Source organism: Opisthocomus hoazin, chromosome Z (assembly GCF_030867145.1).
Source record: "Opisthocomus hoazin isolate bOpiHoa1 chromosome Z, bOpiHoa1.hap1, whole genome shotgun sequence".
In the NCBI taxonomy this organism is placed as follows: domain Eukaryota; kingdom Metazoa; phylum Chordata; class Aves; order Opisthocomiformes; family Opisthocomidae; genus Opisthocomus; species Opisthocomus hoazin.
In genome coordinates, this window is record NC_134454.1 from 19648587 (window position 1) to 19671390 (window position 22804).

The 22804-nt window shown below is 40.8% G+C and overlaps 1 protein-coding gene across 2 annotated transcripts; it reads left to right on the plus strand.

Annotated features, from left to right (window-relative positions):
• Positions 1-820: 820 nt before the first annotated feature.
• LOC142358829 (uncharacterized) lies at positions 821-22707 on the plus strand. Of its 2 annotated transcripts, XM_075410967.1 has the most exons (8): positions 821-861; positions 4634-4798; positions 6833-6955; positions 9005-9052; positions 11524-11612; positions 13105-13197; positions 14924-15031; positions 22519-22573. In XM_075410967.1, exons 2-7 carry the CDS (start codon positions 4687-4689, stop codon positions 15005-15007), a joined length of 549 nt encoding a protein of 182 aa, XP_075267082.1. In that variant the 5' UTR covers positions 821-861; positions 4634-4686; the 3' UTR covers positions 15008-15031; positions 22519-22573. The 2 variants fall into 2 exon arrangements, with proteins under 2 accessions (XP_075267082.1, XP_075267081.1); XM_075410966.1 differs by lacking the exon at positions 14924-15031 and having other exon boundaries at positions 22519-22707.
• The last annotated feature ends 97 nt before the right edge of the window (positions 22708-22804 follow it).

Sequence of the window (22804 nt, forward strand, 5' to 3'; positions counted from 1 at the left end):
TTACTCATCATTGTATTAGAGGAGTTTCATTATTTCAGTGAGGTATATAAAAGTGTGATTCACTCTTTGAAAAATGCGATGTTTGCTTATTAAAACAAGATTAGTCTGTAGGAACAGAGAGGACCAATAGGTGAGTGAAGGGTTAGGAATGTACGTAGGCAGATGGATAAAGCTGACTAAGCATGCCAAATGTGATAATGAAAGAGCTAGTTCCTGTATGATAAAAAACATTATCTGGGCTTTATCAGCAAAGAAGTACAGCATATCCACTTTAACTAGGTTCACTCATATCATAAGCAAACCTGCTATTGCCATTGGTTTAATGCCTGCAAAGCCCGCCTAATAGCTGGGTAAATGTTTAAGCAGTTAACTTATTTCAAGCTCCTGGCAACTGAGGTTACACTCCTATTTTTAATATGTCTATATTACCATAAACCCAGCACCTGCCGTTGCATCAGCCTTGGAAGGAATGTCAGATAGCAAGAACAGTATCAGTGACGTAAAGTTGTAGAACAGTATTTATGGGTATATTCAGGGCTTGCACAGAATTAATGGTTAAAAATTTGCATGCAGTTCCGGGGAGGACAGCTTCTGTGGCATCTTAGAGAAACAGATGTTTTAAAGTTGTTTTTACTATTTCCAGCACTCCTGGAATTCCAGCAGCAGTTAGAGCCATGAGAATAGTGGTGGAAGTGAGTGACTGCAGAGATCGAGAAGATCAGGTCCATGTCAGACTTTTCTTTTATTCGGGGGTTTGGCTTCCTGCCATGTGTTCAGGCAATAAATTGGCTGTAGCAGAGCTGCTTCTAGCATTCTGCTGAGTAGAAGTATCCCAGCAGAGACAATAGCAGGCAAAATAAGGTAAGCAAGAGTGGAAGATTACAGGAGGGTTTAAAATTGGCTTCAATTTAAGATTATTTTATCAGACTGCTTTTTTAGATTCTAACAAATAATGAGTTTTTCAGTTGACTTTAAAGTTTTCTTCTGAAATATCTTCCTTAGTCTAGTTTATGTCTATTTTTATATATTCCTATACCTAGTATAGATTTTGTAAACGCTGTCTGATTTGAAAGAGACAATAACCTCATTGTTTATTAGCTACAGGATGACAAATGTTCTCTTTAACCCACTGTTAAATTGTAGCAAACTTAGAAAAATTTCTTCTGTTCTTTGGGAGCAGGACTGACAGCTTCAACCCAATACACTTGACAAAAACAGTTCTGATCCTTTACAGTCTGAGAGGTTCCCTGTTATGAATGTACCCATATAGTATGAGATAATATTTGGATCATACCACTGTGTGAATAAGCTCCAAAATTTTAAATTCTGTTTTCGTGTAGTGAATTTGATTTAGTTTTATGATCATATGTGTCTGGGGTCTAATTGGAAGAAAGAATAATGATTAAGAACAAATGAGATCACTAAGGGGGCAAGGGAAGCTATAGAACATTTTCTTTGCTGCCTTCATATAAATGAATTGATATGGTCTATGTAGCAGGAAAAATTTTCAAACTCCCTGTGCTTCTAGGGTGATCTTGTTACCATTGGCCACAAATGTGCTTAAGTATATCTGATTTCAGCAGTTTAAAGAGCTATAGCTGGAGTTTTCTGCTTCCTTTGTACTTAGCTTAGATGCAAAACAAACCCAAGTTTCCAAAACAGTGTTTGACTAGGTCTGCAGCCAAGAACAGCATCCAGCTCTTCCTTGCCCCCTTCAAGCCGTGTATAACTTACGAAAGAGAGAAAAGAATTGAAGAAATGGACATAGGGAGAGACACATAACGAAAGAATTGAAGAAGTGGACATAGGGAGAGACACATAACATTAAAAACTATCAGCAAGAATGAAAGAAGTGGAGCAGATGACATTCATGTAAGAACAGGGCATGAGAGGAAAGGCTTATTGAAATGGAAGTATTTATATGTCACTCAGTCTTAAGGGACGTGTGAGGAAATTCAAGCTAGGGAGGCTTTTGTTATTTATTGTATAGAGCTTTATTTGTTCTGGAGAGCTAACAGAGGTGAAGTTTGTTCAAACAAGCCAAAATACTTAAGTACAGTCCTTCAGAACTTCAAGATTACCTGTGTGTATTTCTCCATAGAAAATTTTCTATTAATTTATCCACTTCCTAAATATGCTTCTGAAAATTTCTTTGAACTGGCCTGCCCTCTTCAGGAATGCTTCAGGGTCTTGACCTTTAATCATCCTTCTTCTTTTTGTACAGTAGTGGGTATAAATAACACAGATGCAAGACTGAATCTAGATGCTTTGCATGGTATCACATTAATTCTCAAAAAAAAAAATCATTAAACATTTAGGACTATCTCAATATAAATTGGCATTAGTAACTTAGTAAATGCAGTGCATGAAGGGCAAATCCAGCAGAAGACAATTCCCTGACTGCTTCACTGTGTATAAAAATCAGGCACTGGGATCTTCAGAACTTCTGATCAACTGCATCCAAACTAGAATTGCACTTATGTTTTCAGTAGGAATGTTCTGTAAGGGATCAAATGTCTGTTCTTCAGCATCCTAGGTCTAATGAAGCCTTGATGCTCGGCTAATGCTGAACACCTAGGACACCAATGCCTCTCAGGATCCACAATCTGCTACCACTGCCCACATACTTTGCAGAGCCCGATTCAGTTAGATGTTTGCAGAGGTCAGGTCCCAGTTAGGACTTAGTGGAAAACCACAAAGGGTCTTTTCTTTTGTTTAGCATCCTCAGTGATAAAGCCATTTCAGCAAAAGGAAGAAGACCCTGCCTTTACCTTATAGCTCTGACAACAAGTTATCAGACATTTGAAAAACGAGACATCTTTGCTAGGAAGAATAAATTATTTCTTTCTAATAAATGTTTCACTTCTCAGTGGCCTAACTGAATGTTTAGTTATGACTAAAGAGCTAAAGAGGCTGAAAAGACCCTTAGTTAGCCTTTGTTGGCTAGTAACAAGAGAATTGCCAGGGATGGAAGTCTTTCATTACTACAATTTCACGTAAATATTTAATGTGAAATTCTGCATCAGTGAACTGAACCAGTCCAGAAGATGGAACTCACCTCTGCTGGGTGAATTCACAAATCGTTCAGTGTCAGAACCACAGAATCACAGAATCACAGAATCACAGAATAGTAGGGGTTGGAAGGGACCTCTGTGGGTCATCTAGTCCAACCCTCCTGCCGAAGCAGGGTCACCTACAGCAGGCTGCACAGGACCTTGTCCAGGCGGGTCTTGAATATCTCCAGAGAATGAGACTCCACAACCTCCCTGGGCAGCCTGTTCCAGTGCTCCGTCACCCTCAGAGGGAAGAAGTTCTTCCTCATGTTCAGACGGAACTTCCTGTGCTTCAGTTTGTGCCCATTGCCCCTTGTCCTGTCACTGGGCACCACTGAAAAGAGCTTGGCCCCATCCTCCTGACACCCACCCTTGAGATATTTATAAGCATTTATTAGGTCCCCTCGCAGCCTTCTCTTCTTCAGGCTGAACAAGCCCATGATCTCTCCTGTCTAACTGATACTAAGCTATTCTGTGCAAAGCTGCGCGGGGCTAAAATTATACCCATCTTTGGCAGGTTCATTCCCCAGGGTACCAGACAAAATGAAGGCTCATTGTTTTCTTTGGTCTGCACTTGCCATAAACACTTGTGATAAACAGGTGACTTCATCATGAGAGCATGCAGACTTGAAAATTGCAGTTTCCCCTTCTTCAAACCAAAGTAAGGTCCTTAGGTTTTCTAAAATGCAGTGATTTAAGCTGCATCCTGAGGATATCTTATTAGTTGCCTGGGTGGTTCCTCAGTCAACATAGTTCCTATTCTTAGCCACCAACCTCTTCTTAGGATATCTAGCCTAGGTAATGCTTAAATCCTTTTCATCTATCCTTCAGCAACTGAAGAGCATTATTTTTTTGTAAATATAGTCAGAAGTACAACTTCATTTGAAAAATGCAGAGCACATTGAAATTATTGAATGTAAAGGAAACATTAATCATATGAAAATATGAGTAGTTCATAATGGTTGGAAATGCTTTTTTTTTTCCTGGTCACTTGTGATATGCCTCAAGAATTCTAATATACTCCTCAAATTCCCAAACTCCAGTCCTCGTTCCTGAGATAACGTTTCGTGAACCTTGGTTTAAGATTGCAGTCTGGCTGCATGTCTTTACTGGAAGTCAGACTGTGCTGTGTTGAAGGTAGCATCATGTCCAATCACTTATGAACACTTTGAAAATTATCTTAGATTGTGTTCTGAAGGACAAAAAGAATATGATTTTGCAATCCAGCTAGGAAAGTGTAGCTAGCTTCCTATGATTGAGAAGCATGAATAAATTAAATTGAAGTCACATAAGCTGCTTACATTTTATCTAACGGGAAATTTTAAAAAATATATTCCTTCTACACAAATGTATCTGTGATAACCTGCATCTTAGTGGAAGTGTAGACAGATAACTGATTTTCTGTCACTGGAAACACACTGTTTTTGCCTTGGAAGACACAAGTTTGGGTCCTGCAAGCAGTCAAACAATTGTTTTTACCCTGCTTCCTTTAGCTGTCATTTATCAAAATTATACTCTTTGCAAACTCATTTCTCAACCGAAACATCAAGTATTGTGATGAATTCTAACTCCTTGTTTAGGACTGCAAAAGAGAGGCAACTCAGGTTATCAGGATTTCTTGAGTGCTTCCGCAATGCTGCTCCGCTCAGGCCGCAGAAAGCCCTATGAAGTGTCTGTCCGTGGAAGGCAGTCTGCTAAGAGGAAACGTCAGCTGAGATCTGTGAAAACAGCTTCTGGAGAGTCAGGTAACTCTTTGCTGAGTGGCAGGTATGTTTGTAATCTTGGAAAGATGATTCCGGTCCAAGGCAGAAGCCAACCCAATTAAGTATCTGGAAGTACTTATCTATAATAAGGTCAAAAATGAAAGTACTTGGAGGAACAAAAAATGAAAGCTGCCTTTAAAACAACTAGTACAGGAACAGTCCTCAAAATAGTGACATTAGATTTTTCACACCACCAAATTCAGACTGGTAATTCCTAAAGCACATCTGTACCTCCCTGGAAGAGAGCAAAAGACGCAACAAGCCTGCCAAACGTTTTATCTTGGGCACTGTGCTAGTTCTTGTAATTCTAGTTAAAAGTAGAATTCTTAGACTATAACTGTTAAAGTATAACAATTTAAAAAATGTTTGCTGTGTTGACTATTGTAGTTGTTGTCCTGTTGCTTTTCAGAGCAACCCATCTTTTTCCCGGAAGCCCGATGGCCTGAGCTGCCAGGCCTTTGGAGAGCAGGCGCAGGTCAGCCATGCACATGCCAACAGCCCAGCACGGGGCTTGCCGGGCCCGCCACGCCTGGAGGGCGCGACATGGGGTGTCTGGGTCTCTGTGCATCGCCCGTCGGTGCGACACAGGCAGTCAGGCTGTGTATGCATCGCCTGTTCATGTGACTTGGGCTGTCAGGGTGTGCCTGCATCACCCGTCGGTGCGACTCGAGATGTCAGGGTGTGCATACATAGCCTGTTGATGTGACTTGGGATGTCAGGGTGTGCCTGCATTACCTGTCGGTGCGACTTGGGCTGCCGGGGTGTGCGTGCAGATTTTCTGCTCATCCTAAACAGGGTGGAAAGAAAGTTCTATGTTTTTTCAGAATGTCTGCTTGAATATGGATGTTTTGGAGGATATAAACTGAGTAAGAACACTTCTGGTGAAGTCAAGCATTCCCAGAACATTATGTCACTGCTGGTGCATTTTGAATATCCTGTTGTTTTACTTGCCTAATTGTTCTGGCAAAGAAAGGTCTCTATCTTACAGCGTACCTTGGAGGTCTTTGTTGTCTCAGAATTATCTTAACTGAATTTGAAAGTAGCAAAGCTAAACAACGTTCAGCCTAACAGAATCAGAATTGTGCCTTATAGTCTTATTCTGTAGGTGTCTGACACCCAAGTGGCTGGATCTGCATCCTTCTGACATCCAGAACGGCACAGTTGTGCTCAGTAGAGATAGGGGACAATTTCCTTCCTGACAGCTTTTAGCCATGAAGACCAGTTTTTTTTTCAGTAAGAGATGTCAGGTCCCCAAAATAAATGCTGCTATTTTAGGTAGCCATTTGCACTTTAATCTAAAACTCTTGTCTATACACAGATCAAACTTTGAAAGTGCAAAATTTGGAAACAGGCAAGTACTTATCTGTGAAATAAAGGAAACTAGTCTAGAAACAGTATGTTGTAAAGATACTTTCCTTACTTCACCTCTTCTTCAGAATGAAAACTTATAACTTAACTCTGTGTTTTTCACATCTCTCCCTGTGTTCAGTCAGGCTCCTGTGCACAACCTTGCTCTGGCTCCGGCTCCCCATAAGGTGCTCTCCCCCACTGTAAGACTACTCATTCACCAGCCAACTGCTAATGTAGGCCCTCTCTCTTGTGTTCAGACTCCTCCCATCCCCATTAGTGTCTTTCAACACAGCTATCTGGAGGCTGTCCACAATGCGCTTTCTTACGCTATCCCTCAGGCTTGGGTTGGAAGCCATTTTTTCAAGCACAAGTTTTTGCACATGTTAACTCTCCAAAAGGTACAGCATGCATCTCTTCTTCTCTCTCAGATAATCTTCAAGCAAAGAAATTTTTTGCTTTCCTTCTTCACACCACCATCAAGCCCAAAAAACAGCTGTCTAAGCCCACTGTATTATTTTCATTACATGTTGGCTATACTGTTCGTAGTTGAAATGCACATAGATTATCAAGCAAAGATTGCTGTAAAACTACAATTGATCTTTTTATTATGGAATTTTACCATTTTTCTATTCCTAGTAAAATTAATTGTAACTCATTTTTGATTAGCATTTAGTCTGCGAGAAACATTGAAATGCTATATACTGACTGAAGATTCAAAAACAGTGCATTTTGACATAGATGAAGATGGTCATCATGAAATATCAACCAAGGATTCACAATCCCATGAAGGTAGTGTCCTTTTTAGACCAAAACTCACCAACCATATGTGTAATGCTATAGGATGTTTTAAAATGTACTATTATATGCATTGTGTTCAGTTTTGGGGCCTTCACTACAAGGAGGACATTCAGGTGCTGAAGCGGGTCCAAAGAATAGTGATGAGGCTGGTGAAGGGGCTATAGAACAAGTCTTACGGGAAGCCACTGAGGCAAGTAGGGGGGTTTAGCCTGGAGAAGAGGAGGCTGAGGGGAGACCTTAACGCTCTCTACAACTACCTGAAGGGAAGTTGTACTGAGGCGGGTGTCGGTCCCTTCTCTCAGGTAACTAGTGATAGGACGAGAGGCAATGGTCTCAAGTTGCACCAGGGGATGTTCAGATTGGATATTAGGAAAAATTTCTTCATTGAAAGTGTTGTCAAGCCTTGGAACAGGCTACCCAGGGAAGTGGTTGAGGCCGCATCCCTGGACGTACTTAAAAGATGTGTAGATGTGGCACTTAGGGACATGGTTTAGTGGCAGACCTGGCACTTAGCTGAATGGTTGGACTTGATCTTAAAGGTCTCTTCCAACCTAAATGATTCTATGATTATATGTTTTCTGTAGATGTAACATTATATTGCATGTTTGTGAATATTCATAATGATATAAGCAAACTTTTATTCCTGTCTGCAGTAGATACATAATATATGTAAATGATCAGAAGATTATTTTACTCACTCCCATTTGAGTTAAAGGGAAGTCTAGGTGCTTAGCTATTAAGACAGTGAAAACAAAGATAATCCTCAGAGACAAGGGCAAAATGGAGAAAAATAGAGAATATTTTGCAGTTTTCAGGAGTATTATATTTTTTACAGAACTCTTATTTCAAATGGGCCTTCTCTAATGGACACCAAAAATGATATCACAATTAACGTTACAGAAGTAGTTGTTAGAGGGTATTCTTTTGGTAGAGAAAGGGCAAATAACAACAACAAATGCAATTATTCTAGAATTATAAATTTTTCAGATATATGAAAGTAGGGACAAAAAACAATAAACCATATTTCTAACTGAAATACAGGAAAAAGTTGAAATCTGTAAGATAGCTATCAACTTACTGAAACTTTATGTCTTACAAAACCCCAGCTTTTACAGGAATGATAAGTCCATTATATATGCTTCAGATAAAGATATAGAAAGACTTGACTGATATATTTATAACTAAATTAGTGTTGTTTTTATTTTATAAAATTGTGAATAATGACAGCTGCGCTGATAAGGTATTTAAGCATGCTTTGTATCTTTTGAAGTATCTTTTGCTTGATAACTTCACAGAATTTTGAAGTAACTCATACAATTAGTATTGCTAATTTATGAACAGAACCAAAACTTGTATGGGTGCACAACAGACACAGTTTGTGACTAGATTCATAGTCTGAAAATCGTGATGTAGAAGATACTGATGTTACTGGAAGAAAAAGAAAAAAAAAGAAATGCAATGTGATATTCTTGTATATGTAAACACAAGAACCACAATCATAAATTCATGATGATACAGTTAGGACAGCATCATATTAGGAACCATCTGGATGTTTGTGACTTTGATCTGAAGTGGGTGATGCTTTCCCCAGATAGCTGGCTACATGATTCATGCTGATGTTAGAAAAGCCAGAAACACCCTGCTATTGCAGGATTTACTTTCCAGTCTCGTACATTTTATATCAGGGTTCTCACAACTGCTGCCAAAGACATTCAGGCTTCTCTTTGATAGCATTTTAGGCCTTACAGCTCATTACTGACCTCTGTTTTCTCAGATGCATTCTCTTTTGCAAAAGGTAATTAATCAATCAATGCATTTATTAGACTCAGACTTCAGAGTACCTGTTCACAAGTCTAACTCTACAGTCCTATGGGGTTATATGAATTCAGAGACCTGCAGGAAAAAGACTGATGCATATTGCTATTACACACTCTTTCTCAGATTATGTGTTAAAACAATTCTTTAAATTGTTTGTGATTTTTAAATTTGAAGAATGTAACTACCTAATTCCATATATTTGTTAAATATCTCCTGTTTCAGATATTGCATGGTTAAGCATGTTCACAAGGAATGAACCAGCAGTTACTGGTAAGACTTCTGTGAGAATAAAAGGTATTATTCTTTTTGTTAGGGTCTGGTTTTGACGAGAGTTTGAGCGCAGGAAAAGAAGTTAGTAATGTTTTGTACGTAGACTTGACACTAGAAGTAACATATTGTGCAAGAATTTAATTTAGGTCAGGTTGCTGGACAATTCTAAAAATGAAAGAGCCTATCTGTGTTCCATAAGAAGAAATCTTCGAAGTCACAAAATTTGCCTTAGCTAGTTGTAAGTAATGGCTTGGACTGAAGAAAAATGTATATGAGGAAATAGAATGTATACAAGCTAGAAAATCCAATATTTTAAAAAGTGTGCGCTCTGTTGCTGGCGTATGGGTCTTAGCTAGCAAAGGCCTGTTGCAGCAGGAAAGGAAAAACAAGAAGAAATGGATATGAAGAAAGAGGAGACACATTTTTTGAACTTTCATAATGTGAGCATAAGAAATAATTTGGAACATCAAAGCTATATTAATTCCAGGTATTCCAGTAGAGGAGAAATGTATTCCAATTTCAACCATAAAAGGCTGCTATAATAGATGAGAGCAAATATCCGTCTGGTCCAGGACTCCACCCTGAACAATGGCCAAATGAGGATTTCTAGGTAACAGTATAAAATATTGATACCCTTCCAAACACCAGTGCTTTGCATTTCAGAGACACCCCAAGCAATAAGTAGTTTCTCATATTTAGTTAATTTCAAAGAATTTCCTTTTCATGAATTTGTAAAATTGCACCTTAGGCTCTGATAAGGTTTTAGTAACCAGGGAGGCTAGGTAATTCATCCAAAGGTCATCAGAGAGTGGAAATATCATGCATGAAATCATGGAAAGATTCCTTATGTTCCTTGCCATTCACTGTGTGCCTGACAGGCCACTTCTCACATTTTTCAGAGGCGACAGGGAAAGTCAGACTGCTTCAGATTTACTCAGACTAAGCAATGTATAAGCAAGTATCAATAAACTCTATAGACGGAGAAAGCCAAGGATAGTTAGGGTGTAACTCAAATTGACATACATCCTTGGTCAACTTCTCCTGCATCCCTCTTTTGTTGCCATTCTTACCTCTAAGTCAGAACACTCTTAACTTGGATATGAAATCTCTTGCCTGCTGATGTGCCTCTTCAGTGCTACAGCTGAAGCTGGACAATAGTGGCTGAGGCAATCTAAACTGATGTCACAAAAAGTAATAAAAATGGCAGAATTTTAGACCTTCTACATTCTACCTTATTTATCTGAATACATATGTAAACTGAGTAAAATACACTAGGCTGAAGTGTGTCTCAATTATTAACAAGGATTTTAATGCTATTTTCATGCTGTAGCTGGCTCAGACAAAATTCCTTTAGAAGACTTTCAAAAAAGCATTACAGTTAGGGTAAGTTCGGGCAACTAAAATCAGGGCCAGGATTAGAGCAGCTAAAATCAGTCAGGTGGGATGAATACGTTCTGCTGATTCCAAATATCCTTCAAAAGCTAAAAAATATCTTTGGTAATAAAAAAAAAAAAAATCTCCTGAACTGCAACTGATAATGCATAATTACCTAATCTCCATAAAATTTGTATTCAGTTGCTGCAGAGATGGACATATAGATCAACTGCCACTTTCTTTTATATTTTTTGTCTTAAACAGTACACCTGAGATATTTTTAAAAGCACAAGTGGTGTTATTTTGAAGCAGTCAGATAGTTATAGCATCACTGGCTAGTTTTTAATGTCACAGGCTTTGCTAGGTAATGCTCTTGTATGCCGTATCAGTTGATAAAGGTTCCCTTAACTTACTTACTTTTTGCTGAGGCCTTGAAGTACCAAAACATAATGAATATTGTCAGTTTATCAGGCTGGGGAGTATCCTGTATTATTGATATACTATTATTTCCTGCAGCTGAAAAAACAGTATTATCTCAAAAGAGAGTAAATCCAGTGCCCCCTCACTTATAATAGTGGAAGGACTTTGACCTAGAAAACATACAGAAAATAAAAGTGACATGTACATAGTCAGATATTTTACATAAACGTGTATTACATGCATGTGTTAACTACTAATATGATGTTGTTCATAGTAAGTATATTAATATATAACTGATATTCCATACATTAACTATAAATAGAGAAATAAAGTATATATGTGGCAAATTTAAAGTATCTTAAAGCCATAGACTTTAAATATTTTACAGAAGACAATGGTATCAAGAATGATTATTTTTATGCCTGTGCCTTTATTAGGTGTTCAAAAAACCTGTAGATGTGGCACTTTGCGACATGGTTTAGCAGGCATGGTGGTGCTAGGGTGACAGTTGGACTTGATGATCTTAGAGGTCTTTTCCAACTTTAATGACTCTGTGATTCTGTGATTCTATCGACGTAAAGTGAATCTAAATGTTGTCTCTCTATAAAATATTTTCAGCTGTGCTTCATTTACAGTGATATACATTTTATTACAATATTCTCCTCTACGTAAAACAGATTCTAAAAATTTGGTGATCCTCACACAAAGATCGAAGCTTAATGAATTTGTCCTACTGTGCAAGGGTAAGAAGCAGCTCTCTCTGAAGGTAAGAAGTTTATTTCCTTTGTAACTTGTGGGTGCTCTTTCTTACTATAGGACAATTTTCCCCACAGACCTTTTGAAATTAATTTTCCTTTTCTTACCACGTTCCACATTTCACAACCTCTTACTGTCTGCCTCTGTTGTGTCTGGGGAAATATTTAAAGTAGGTTATTGCAAAAATTGTTGGGTTAAGTAGTTGACTACTGTTGCTAGAAGACAGTCAAGGATGTTGGGTTCCCGTCTCTGTGGAGGGAGACTGGGCTTCTTAACCAGAAACCATGCAGGAGATAAAAAGCGAGGAAGAAGCAGAAATGCTGCCTTGGAAAGAAAGGAGTTTAACCGGGAATTATTTTTTCCTAATTGACCAAAATGGCAAGGAATGTGATGAAAAGAAAATACAGCTGAACATAGTATCCTGTTTTAAACATTTACCATCTATTGCCAGAGCATTCTCATTCTCTTCAGTCTTGTGAAGGCTTTTATATGGTAGAAAGAGCAGGCAAGGCTAGCTTTCCCTACTGGAGGGTTATAACCTTTACTGAACTCTGAGGAAGAAAGTTATGTTGGAATTTACCCTCTAAAACAGGGCAAAGGTCTAAGATGCTCTGTTTACATGTTATGTTGAGATAAACAATGAGCCTTCATCTAACGCTGGCCATGCGTGATGGTGTAAATTGCCAAATGCTTCTTCAAATTTACTCTTTAGTGTTTTTCATTTGTTTTTCATTCACAGATGACTTCCCGTAAAATCTGTTTCCTGAAATTATCTGGGGAAATGTATGTTGCAAGACACATTAATTATATTCATAGCCTATTATTCCACTGGGATTTTCCCTTCTGTCCTTGAAACAGCAATAATTTTAAAAGGATTTTTCTGGTTTGGAGATTATCTTTTAATAAATGAATTGTTTGAAAGGTGTTCCATTAAATCAGGGAAAAAACTGAGTGTTGAGCCCTAATGGATTTTACTTCCCAATTACCTATTTTAAAGTACCAAGTTATACCAGATTATGTTTCTTGACATGATTAAAAGCAGTTCTTAACTGAAAATGGGGTAAGACATATTTAGTGTCTCCCAAATATGTAAAAAACTTGGAAAGATCATGGATTTTTTCTTCTTTCAGCAGAATACAAACAATTTTCTTAATTTCAGCAGGAATTCTGATATGAAAGATGACAAGGCTCCTTATCTGTGATAAAGTTTTGGTGTTCTGTTACAACATGGTTCAGTTTTGGCTGCATTGCAAAATAGAATCTGAGCATTAAACAGTTTGAAGGACTGCCTTTGTTATTTGCTTTCAACCTGATTCATATTCTGTTGCAAATGGTGAAAGAGGAATATAGTTATCAACATATTCATCTTGGATAATTTGAATGTCACCATTAATGGACTTGATTAAAAAAGAGAGTTTTCTTTAGGATTAATACTACATTTGGTGGATTAAAAGAGCAAAATATGAAGACAAAATTACCAATCTGTGTGCTTGTAAATACAGGTCTTAAAAGCATCTTGTTCAGAGCCAGATTATCCTCCAGTGGAAAGCTGCAACATGAAAACATGCAACCATGAAAATCCTGACTTCAAACAGGTATATAATCATGATCAAACAAAAAAAGACATGTGTGTGAGAGAGTGTATATGCAAACACAGGTGTAAAAAAAGTGCAGCTAAATGCACCCTGCTGTTACTCATTAAGTGACTGTTTGCTTTCCTACTTCAGCTGATTTTTAGTCCTTTCCTCAGAAAAAGGCAAATAAGAACTCTACATACTTTTGACTTGACTTGTATGTATGAGTACTTCCTTCAACCTAGAGGCAAAATATCTGACTTTCAATTAAAACATGAAAAATAGAGATATATCCCATATTATTATGCTTATATAAAATGCAGGTAGATACAAAGTAGTTTTCACCTCGTACAAATTCTTAGACAATATCTAGAAAATCTGCATGAGTGTATTAGCAGATCTAGAAGGGTCGGATTACAAGAGTAATGATGTTTTTAAGAAATAGTGAATCCACAGGCAAAAACTTCTGGGAATTAATAAAAGCATAAAAGAGATACATTTAATTTAATATAAATAACAAAGTAAAAGTAAGCAGTCCCTGAAGTACTTTCAGACTGAATTCTGTATCAGCAGATAGTTATAAATCAGGAGTAATGCATTGTGTATAGAAATACAGGTAGCCAGGTGGTTTCTTAACACATTTTTGTGACCAAAGCTTGATTTTGTTGGCTCTTTTCTAGGTTGAAATGATAAAATATTGTGAACACAAGAAGGAAACTACTTTAATTGTTCTATAAGATATCTTAGGCAGACATTATAACCTAGAGAAAATGAAAAACTAAGGAAATATATTGTTAGGGTTGCAGATTTACTATACAGGGGCATTGAAAAGACACTTTCCAATTTCAGTGAGCAAAACTAAAGCTATCTGGGATCAGATGGCTTTCAGAACTTCATAATAGTGAATATGAAACACTGAAAACTTAGAATTCCCAGCCTAACATTTCTAACATTGCTAACATTTCTCCTAAATCAGAAAGGAATTCTGGTAACTTGAAATGACAAGAAGTTTCTTGTTTGAAGTCAGTTCTGAAATGGTCTTTCAAAGGCATGAGCTACAGTACTTTTTTTTTTTTTTTTTCAATAATTAACAAACAAATCTCCTGCATACTGGGCCTGGAAAATCCAAATGGGTCCTTCAGTTGAAGTTCCTACTGAGGCACTTACTTGCCACGAATATTCCTTGGCTCTGCATGGAAGGAGAAAGATACAAAGCTTAGGAAATATATAGGGCAACTTCTAGTACCCTTCTTGTATGATGTGAACTATCACAGTCATATTGCATTCTTCAAAAATGTATTTCATATGCTTTTTTGTAGAAGAAGATATGCCTTTTTCTGTGGATCTGTTCATAGGGAAAGAATTAGTGTCTTGATGGCTGCAAGTTTTGAGGGACAGGTGGAAAGAAGAGCTGTAACAGTTGCCTGTAGTGCCTGTTCATCACTGTGGGTTTCTAAACAGATAATTAAAATGAAAAATTCATTCTGAGAACCCATTCATTACCTAACAAGACAGGCAGTGATCTACTCATCATAGTTTCTTGCCAATACCTTCAAGGACAAGAAAAAAAAAAGTCACTTATTTGTGTGAGAAATCAGCAGCCTGAACGTGAACCACATCCAGTTAGGCCAACAGGCAAAATCATTGTTAAGTCTGAATGATGAGATTCTTAATAAAGCCGCTAGAATGAGTGCACTGACAAGGAAATAATTTCTGGTGTGCTGAATTAAGCCTCCATTGTCCTTAGGATGAAGAAGTGTGGGAGTGGTTGACTGAGATGGAGAAATACTTCTCATGGCCAATGACAAAGCTATGTGGTGCTGCAATGTGATATTTAGTCTGCTAGCATTTAACAGTAAGTCTTAAAGACAGGCATTTTCCTTTTTTATTGCAAGGCTGCCAGCTGAATTACCAAAACCATGACAATCTGTGGAGCCTGCTGTTACACAGCAGAAAGAGTTGCATATAGTGGTGTAAATTTCCATTTCTGTAACCAAGGCTTACGGAGACACAGTTCACAATGTTTATTAAAACATCTTTTATTAATTAGGCTGTTATTATCATAATAAAATGATAACAGCTTGTATCAGCAAATAATAATTTATAATAACATCTTATTCTGATAAAGGATGAAGTCCGGAAGGTAACACAGATCACAGCCAATATTTATCGCAGCACTGTGCTGATAAGAGCAGAAAACTGCATCGTACATACAGTTCATGGCCCATGCAGTGCACATACTCATGGTTACCCAGCTGGAGCAGCAGCTGAGAGGCCAGCCCCAGCAGTTCACTTATAAGCAAGCTTACATTTACTGATAACTGTAATTATTTTAACTCTGTAATAAAGCATGCTTGTCATAGTTAATAATATCATACAATAAAATGCAGTTAACAACATAACTGGATGAATGAAGAGATACAGAACAGTATTTCTGTTTAGCTCCACCACAGAAAATGTTTTCGCAAGTATCTCCCCATAACACACTGACAATGATGGGATGTTTCCCACCCCTTATGTATATAATTGTCCCACCAGCCAATATGGTCTCTTTTAGCACAAGTAAGCTTACATTTACAAACTTTGTCACACGATGTAGCCCCCACACAGGAAAGAGTTCATCCCAGTCATTTCTGATAAAAACAGCATATGATTATAATGTTGAAATGAGTTTTATTTAGCATTCACTGTTGATACTAATGGCTTGATATGACTCGGAGTTCTCAACTAGGCTGCTTCTGTTTCATGCCCTTATCTTCTTTCAGACTGTCTCAGAAATTAGCAGTTTTCTTAGAAGTCTGGACCAAAATTATGCTGCCATGTAGTGTCAGAGCTGGGCCTGTATCCTTGGGACTCAGGCAGCTAAACAGATCATTGTAGGAGGGAGTACAGGGGGAACAGATAGTAGAGGGCAAATTGCCAATGAGATTTGTTCACATTCTGTGTTGTTACATGTATGTATAGGTTTTTAATGTTCTCATTTTACCATTTTCATTATTTATGTATAAATTTTTACCATTTCTTTTTTACTTTTTCAGAAGTACAGGGTTTAGTGATTATATGTTGGTTATCAGAGAAGTATGTATCTGTAGTATCTCCCTTCAGTGTTATTTCTGTTCTGGTTCAACTATAATATTTTACTATTCATGATACATTACCACCCTCAGGCCTTTGCATATGTATACTTAACCATCCCAATGCATACTTAACCCTCTCAGCTCTTATTAAGTACTAGCAGAACTCAGTTTTTTCTGTTTCAAACCTTCCTTTCCTTTCTCAGTTGATAGTCCTTCTAAATTTCTTCTTAACACATTTGCTTAAAAGATTACCGAAGTTGGCAATTTTATTGCTAGATCTGGCTGCTCTTCTTCAAGTTGTTGTCCCTTTGCAGATAATGCAGCATTGTTAGGTTAGTATAACTGGACAGCATTTTCCTAAAACTTTGACTGGAATTCCCCAGCCTGGGTTGACTGAGATCTGAAGGGCCACAACTCCCAAAGCTCCGTTAAGAGCTTGATCCGTTTGGCAGCAGAGTGCGGGCCACAGTTTGCTTTCATGTGGAGGGTTGTCCAATACACCGGGAACTGACAGCCCCAGGGCTGGAAGCACAGCCCTAACGTTTGTCAGGACGGGACCAGCTGTGAAAAAACAAACACTGAGCGGTGTTGGCCCCAGTCCGCAGCCAAGCACACAGACGGACCCTCACTCAATCCCTCTCCCCGCCAGTGGGACGGGGGAGAGGAAGGCAACAGCAGAATTGAGGAAACTTGCGAGTCAAGATAAAGACAGTCTAATATGTGAAGGTCAGAAAAAACCCGAAGTGATGCAAAAGTACTTACATCCCCCGACAAGCAGATCAATTGCCCAACCAATGCAGGTTGGCGGGGATGAGATCGCAGAGAGAAGTCCCAAGGCCATCAAAAGGGACTTCAGGGCACTGGGGCAACTGGTTGAGGGATCAGGGGCACAGGTGGAGTTCTCCTCCATCCCATCAGTGGCAGGGAACAGCATTGAGAGGGGCAGGAAAACTCATCTGGTTAACAGGTGGCTCAGGGACTGGTGCCATCGGTCAAATTTTGGCTTCTTTGATCACGGGGACATGTACACAGCACCTGGCCTGCTGGTGACAGGCGGAGTGCAGCTATCTCAAAGGGGAAAAAGGATTCTTGGCCATGAGCTGGCGGGGCTCATTGAGAGGGCTTTAAACTAGGTTCAAAGGGGGAAGCGGACATCGCCCAGCTTAGTAGGGATGAGCCCAGGCTTGGCGTGCCAGGGCCAGGGGTGAGATTGACAGCCCAGCTCAAGTGTGTCTATACCAATGCATGTAGCATGGGCAATAAACAGGAGGAGCTGGAAGCCACTGTACAGCAGGATGGCTACGACTTGGTTGCCATCACAGAAATGTGGTGGGACAACTTGCATGACTGGCATGCTGTAATGGATGGCTACAGACTCTCTTTAGGAAAGACAGGCCAACAAGGAGAGGTGGTGGAGTTGCTCTACATGTGAGGGAGCAACTGGAATGCATTGAGCTTTGCCTGGGGTCAGATGAAGAAGGAGTTGAGAGCTTATGGGTTAGAATTAAGGGACAGGCTTACATGGGTAACATTACTGTGGGTGTCTACTACAGGCCACCTGACCAGGAGGAGGAAGTTGATGAGGCCTTCTACAGGCAGCTGCAAGCAGCCTCACAGTCACAGGCCCTGGTTCTCATGGGGGACTTCAACCACCCTGACATCAGCTGGGAAGACCATACAGCTAGGCAGGCGCAATCCAGGAGGTTCCTACAGAGCATCGATGATAACTTTCTGATGCAAGTGGTGGAGGAACCAACAAGGAAAGGCGCTCTGCTGGACATTGTATTAACAAACAAGGAGGGACTGGTTGAGGATGTGAAGGTTGGAGGTAGACTCGGTTGCAGTGACCATGAAATGGTTGAGTTCAGGATCCTGCGTGGAGGAAGCAGGGCAGTAAGTAGGATCAAAACCTTGGACCTCAGGAGGGCTGACATTGCCCTCTTCAAGGAGCTACTGGGAGGAATCTCGTGGGCCAGGGCTCTCGAAGGCAGGGGGGTCCAAGAGTGCTGGTTGCTGTTTAAGCGTCACTTCCTCCACACTCAGCAGCGGTGCATCCCCCTGAGAACGAAATCGAGCAAAGGAGGCAGGAGACCTGCATGGTTAAACAAGGAGCTTCTAGCGGAGCTCAAGTGGAACAGAAAGGTCCATGGAATGTGGAAAGAGGGACAGGCCACTTGGGAAGAGTACAGGAATGTCACCAGAACATGCAGGGATGTGATGAGGAAGGACAATGCCCACCTGGAATTGAAGCTGGCAAGGGATGTCAAAAACAACAAGAAGGGCTTCTTCAACTACATCAGCAGCAAAAGGAAGACTAGGGACAATGTGGGGCCGCTGCTGAATGAGGTGGATGACCTGGTGACAGAGGATGAAGAGAAGGCAGAGCTACTGAATGCCTTCTTTGCTTCAGTCTTCAGTGCCAAGGCAGGCCCTCAGGAATCACAGGCCCCGGAGGTAAGAGAAGAAGCCTACAGAGAGGATGACTTTCCCTTGGTCGAGGAGGACTGTGTGAGGGATCGCTTAAGCGATCTGAACGCCCACAAATCCATGGGCCCCAATGGAATGCACCCACGAGTGCTGAGGGAGCTGGCGGATGACATTGCTGAGCCACTCTCCATCATCTTTGAAAGGTCCTGGAGGACAGGAGAGGTGCCCGAGGACTGGAGAAAGGCCAATGTCACTCCAATCTTCAAAAAGGGAAAGAAGGAGGACCCAGGGAACTACAGGCCAGTCAGCCTCTCCTCCATCCCGGGAAAGGTGATGGAGCAGCTTATCCTGGAGGTCATCATCAAGCAAGTGGAGGAAAAGAAGTTAATCAGGAGTAGTCAACATGGATTCACCAAGGGGAAATCATGCCTGACCAATCTGATACCTTTCTACGATGATGTGACTGGCTGGGTAGATGAAGGGAGAGCCATGGATGTTGTCTACCTAGACTTCAGCAAGGCTTTTGACACAGTCTCCCATAACATCCTCCTAGGCAAGGTCAGGAAGTGTGGGCTGGATGAGTGGTCAGGGAGGTGGACTGAGAACTGGCTGAATGGCAGAACTCAGTTGTCATCAGCGGCGCCGAGTCAAGTTGGAGGCCGCTAACTAGTGGTGTCCCCCAGGGGTCAGTACTGGGCCCAGTCTTGTTTAGCTTCTTCATCAATGACCTGGATGATGAGTTAGAGTGTACCCTCAACAAGTTTGCTGATGATACCAAACTGGGAGGAGTGGTAGATACACCAGAAGGCTGTGCTGCCATTCAGCGAGACCTGGACAGGCTGGAAAGTTGGGCGCAGAGGAACCTGATGAGGTTGAACACGGGCAAGTGCAGGGTCCTGCACCTGGGTAGGAACAACCCCATGTACCAGTACAGGCTTGGGGTGGAGCTGCTGGAGAGCAGCTCTGTGGAGAGGGACCTGGGTGTCCTGGTGGACGACAGGTTGACCATGAGCCAGCAGCGTGCCCTGGCTGCCAGGAAGGCCAATGGGATCCTGGGATGCATTAGGAGGAGTGTGTCCAGCAGGTCGAGGGAAATTCTCCTTCCCCTCTACACTGCCCTAGTGAGGCCCCATCTGGAGTACTCTGTCCAGTTCTGGGCTCCCCAGTTCAAGAAAGATGAGGAGCTACAGGAGAGAGTCCAGCGGAGGGCTACGAGGATAATGATGGGACTGGAGCATCTCTCCTACGAGGAGAGGCTGAGGGAGCTGGGCTTGTTCAGCCTGAAGATGAGAAGGCTGCAAGGGGACCTAATAAATGCTTACAAATACCTGAAGGGTGGGTGTCAGGAGGATGGGGCCAGACCCTTTTCAGTGGTGCCCAGCGACAGGACAAGGGGCAATGGGCACAAACCGAAGCACAGAAAGTTCCGTCTGAACATGAGGAAGAACTTCTTCCCTCTGAGGGTGACGGAGCACTGGAACAGGCTGCCCAGGGAGGTTGTGGAGTCTCCTTCTCTGGAGATGTTCAAGACCTGCCTGGACAAGGTCTTGTGCAGCCTGCTGTAGGTGACCCTGCTTCGGCAGGGGGTTTGGACCAGATGACCCACAGAGGTCCCTTCCAACCCCTACCATTCTGTGATTCTGTGATTCTGTCTCTGAGCAACAGCCACCTTGGAAGCAAACCCCCCCCCCCGCCCCGTTCTTCCTCTATGGCAGTCGTTATGGCTGACCATGGCGTTACATGGCATGGAGTATCCCTTTGGCCAGTCCAGGATAGCTGTCCCAGCTGTGTCCCCTCCCAGCCTCTTGCCCACCCCCAGTCTAATTGCTGGGGCAGAGTGGGAATGAGAGAAGGTCTTGATGCTGTGCATGCACCGCTCAGCAACAGTCAAAACACTGGTGTGTCATCAACCCTGTATTAGACACAAATCCAAAGTGCCATATGATTAATTTGTAATATTTCCCAAGGTTCGTAGCTTCTTTGATGCAACTGAGGTGGCAGCTCAGTTTTACTAGTCTGCTTATCATCATTGTACGACTCATCCAGTTTTTGATCATGTGTTCATTTCCTTGTTTCATCTGAGGCAAAATGCAGATTTTAGTGTGCCTTACACTAATTTGTGGAAAATGTCGTGATGATATAAGATGTCTTGTTCTGTTTCAGCTGGCCTTCATATGTGTTCCATGCTATCTTTCAGCTGCTTCCTGGTTTAGAGTGCAGCAGCTGAACTTAGCCTGAGGTTATGGTCATTGTGCCTTATTCACACTGACTTTAAATAATTTTGAGCCTATTTATTTTAGAACTTGGATACTACTCTCTCACACCTTTCTCTGTAGCTCCCATCAGTAACATATTGTTCCATAAGACAATGTTTTTTTCTTTAACCAGTGGAGACAGTATTTGTAGCATTTTTCTAACATGAGCATACATATGCTATCGCAAACGCATTGTGAAATACCTCTGGGACATGGGTAAAGGTGTATTTTTTTTTTTATTAAATGTGAAACCTGACCTACAAATTGGTCCTTCATTTAATGCAATGGCAAAGAAACAGTCAGATCTATAACTGAAAACCATTTGTTTTTTTCTTGGAACTTGCAAATGACCTTTTTTGTCATGCCTGCTGCCATAGGAGCTGTCCTCAGGATGAACTTTGTCTGGCAGTAGTCCACCATATTCTCCAGGTTTTCTTATCAGCCTTCTTAACGGGCCATAATAGGAAATCATCACATGTCATTGCAAAATACATGGTTCTTCAACGACCTGCTGCAACCTCTGGCTCTAGCAATGTTTGGATATGCTTCTACATCCAGCTCCTTTTTCTTCTCCCAGTCACACAATGCCATTCCCCAAATCATCTTCCTTTGATGGCTCTCCATCTAATTTTCCACCATTTCATGGAGATACAGGAGGTGTTTTTAAATTTCGCCAACGCCAGCCGTGTGCTCGGGAGCAGGGGCTCGTACCAGGGCTTTCCAGGCTGCTGTGCACAAAGTCGCGCATGGGGTCCCTCATTGCAGTAGGTCCGCTGGCATGTGCTGGCTGCCCTGTAGTCTTTGTCCACCTAGAGCAGCCGCTGCCTTCTTGGAGGTGGTGTGGGTGACACAACCCGCCATGGGTGCCACTGTGTGCTGCAGCCCTTGGGCAGGTTCAGCAGCTCCTTCGTACCCTGATTTTATCAGTTTTTGCAGATTTGACAGGGCTACTAGTCGCCAGGGCTTATGGTTTTGGAGGCTACCTCTCAGCACATACTCTTCCTCTCTCTGGCATGGTGTTTTCTGGTAACTGTTTCTCCATCCTCACCCTGAGGAGCCTAGAGAACACAAACACATCTACACACACAGACGGGCTGTTTTGACAATAGCCATTCCTCCAAAGATGGATTTTAATAAAAGTGTATTGGAAACTCGAGATGTACAAAAAAATCACAGATAATAAAACAGTTGTTTAGGAGTAACTGGTACTGTAACATTCTAATTTTACTCCAAAAGAGGCAAGAAAAACTGTGGATTGACATTTTGTTGCTAGTGGCAGTTGACAAGGCAGGCCTGTGGTAAGAAAATAACCATATGAGAATACTAAATTATCCCAATAACGGGTATACTGCAGACGAAAACTGTGCTGGTCTTTTTGTGATGCAAAGGAATGCAGCTGTGGTTCTGGAAATACTCAGTCCTTTGAGGGAGACAGGTATTATTTAATTGGTATATATGTGTCATTGGAGAAAAGCATTCAAAATATAACAAGCCAGCAACATACATAAGTTTTTGTCACATGAAACCCTATGAAAAGACTTTAAAAATATAACATATGTTCTTTACTTTTTGTATTTTCTTAGCTGAGTGAAGATAATTACTTTTTCATCATGCATTACCAAGGAGATTCAGTGCAGTTCCAATGCTATGAAGACAGACGTTACTACCTATATGTGAATGACGACTCACTTGATATTCGCAAGCCGGAAAACAAAGAACCCAACGAGGACAAAAATTTTTACTTCAGGGTGTCATATTTACAGGAAAACTAACTTGTCTACCTTTCAGTGGCTCAAGTGTCCATACAACTACTATAATAAGGTAACAGAAGAGAAAGGAGGTTGAGATCAACTAATTTCCATTTTGGCT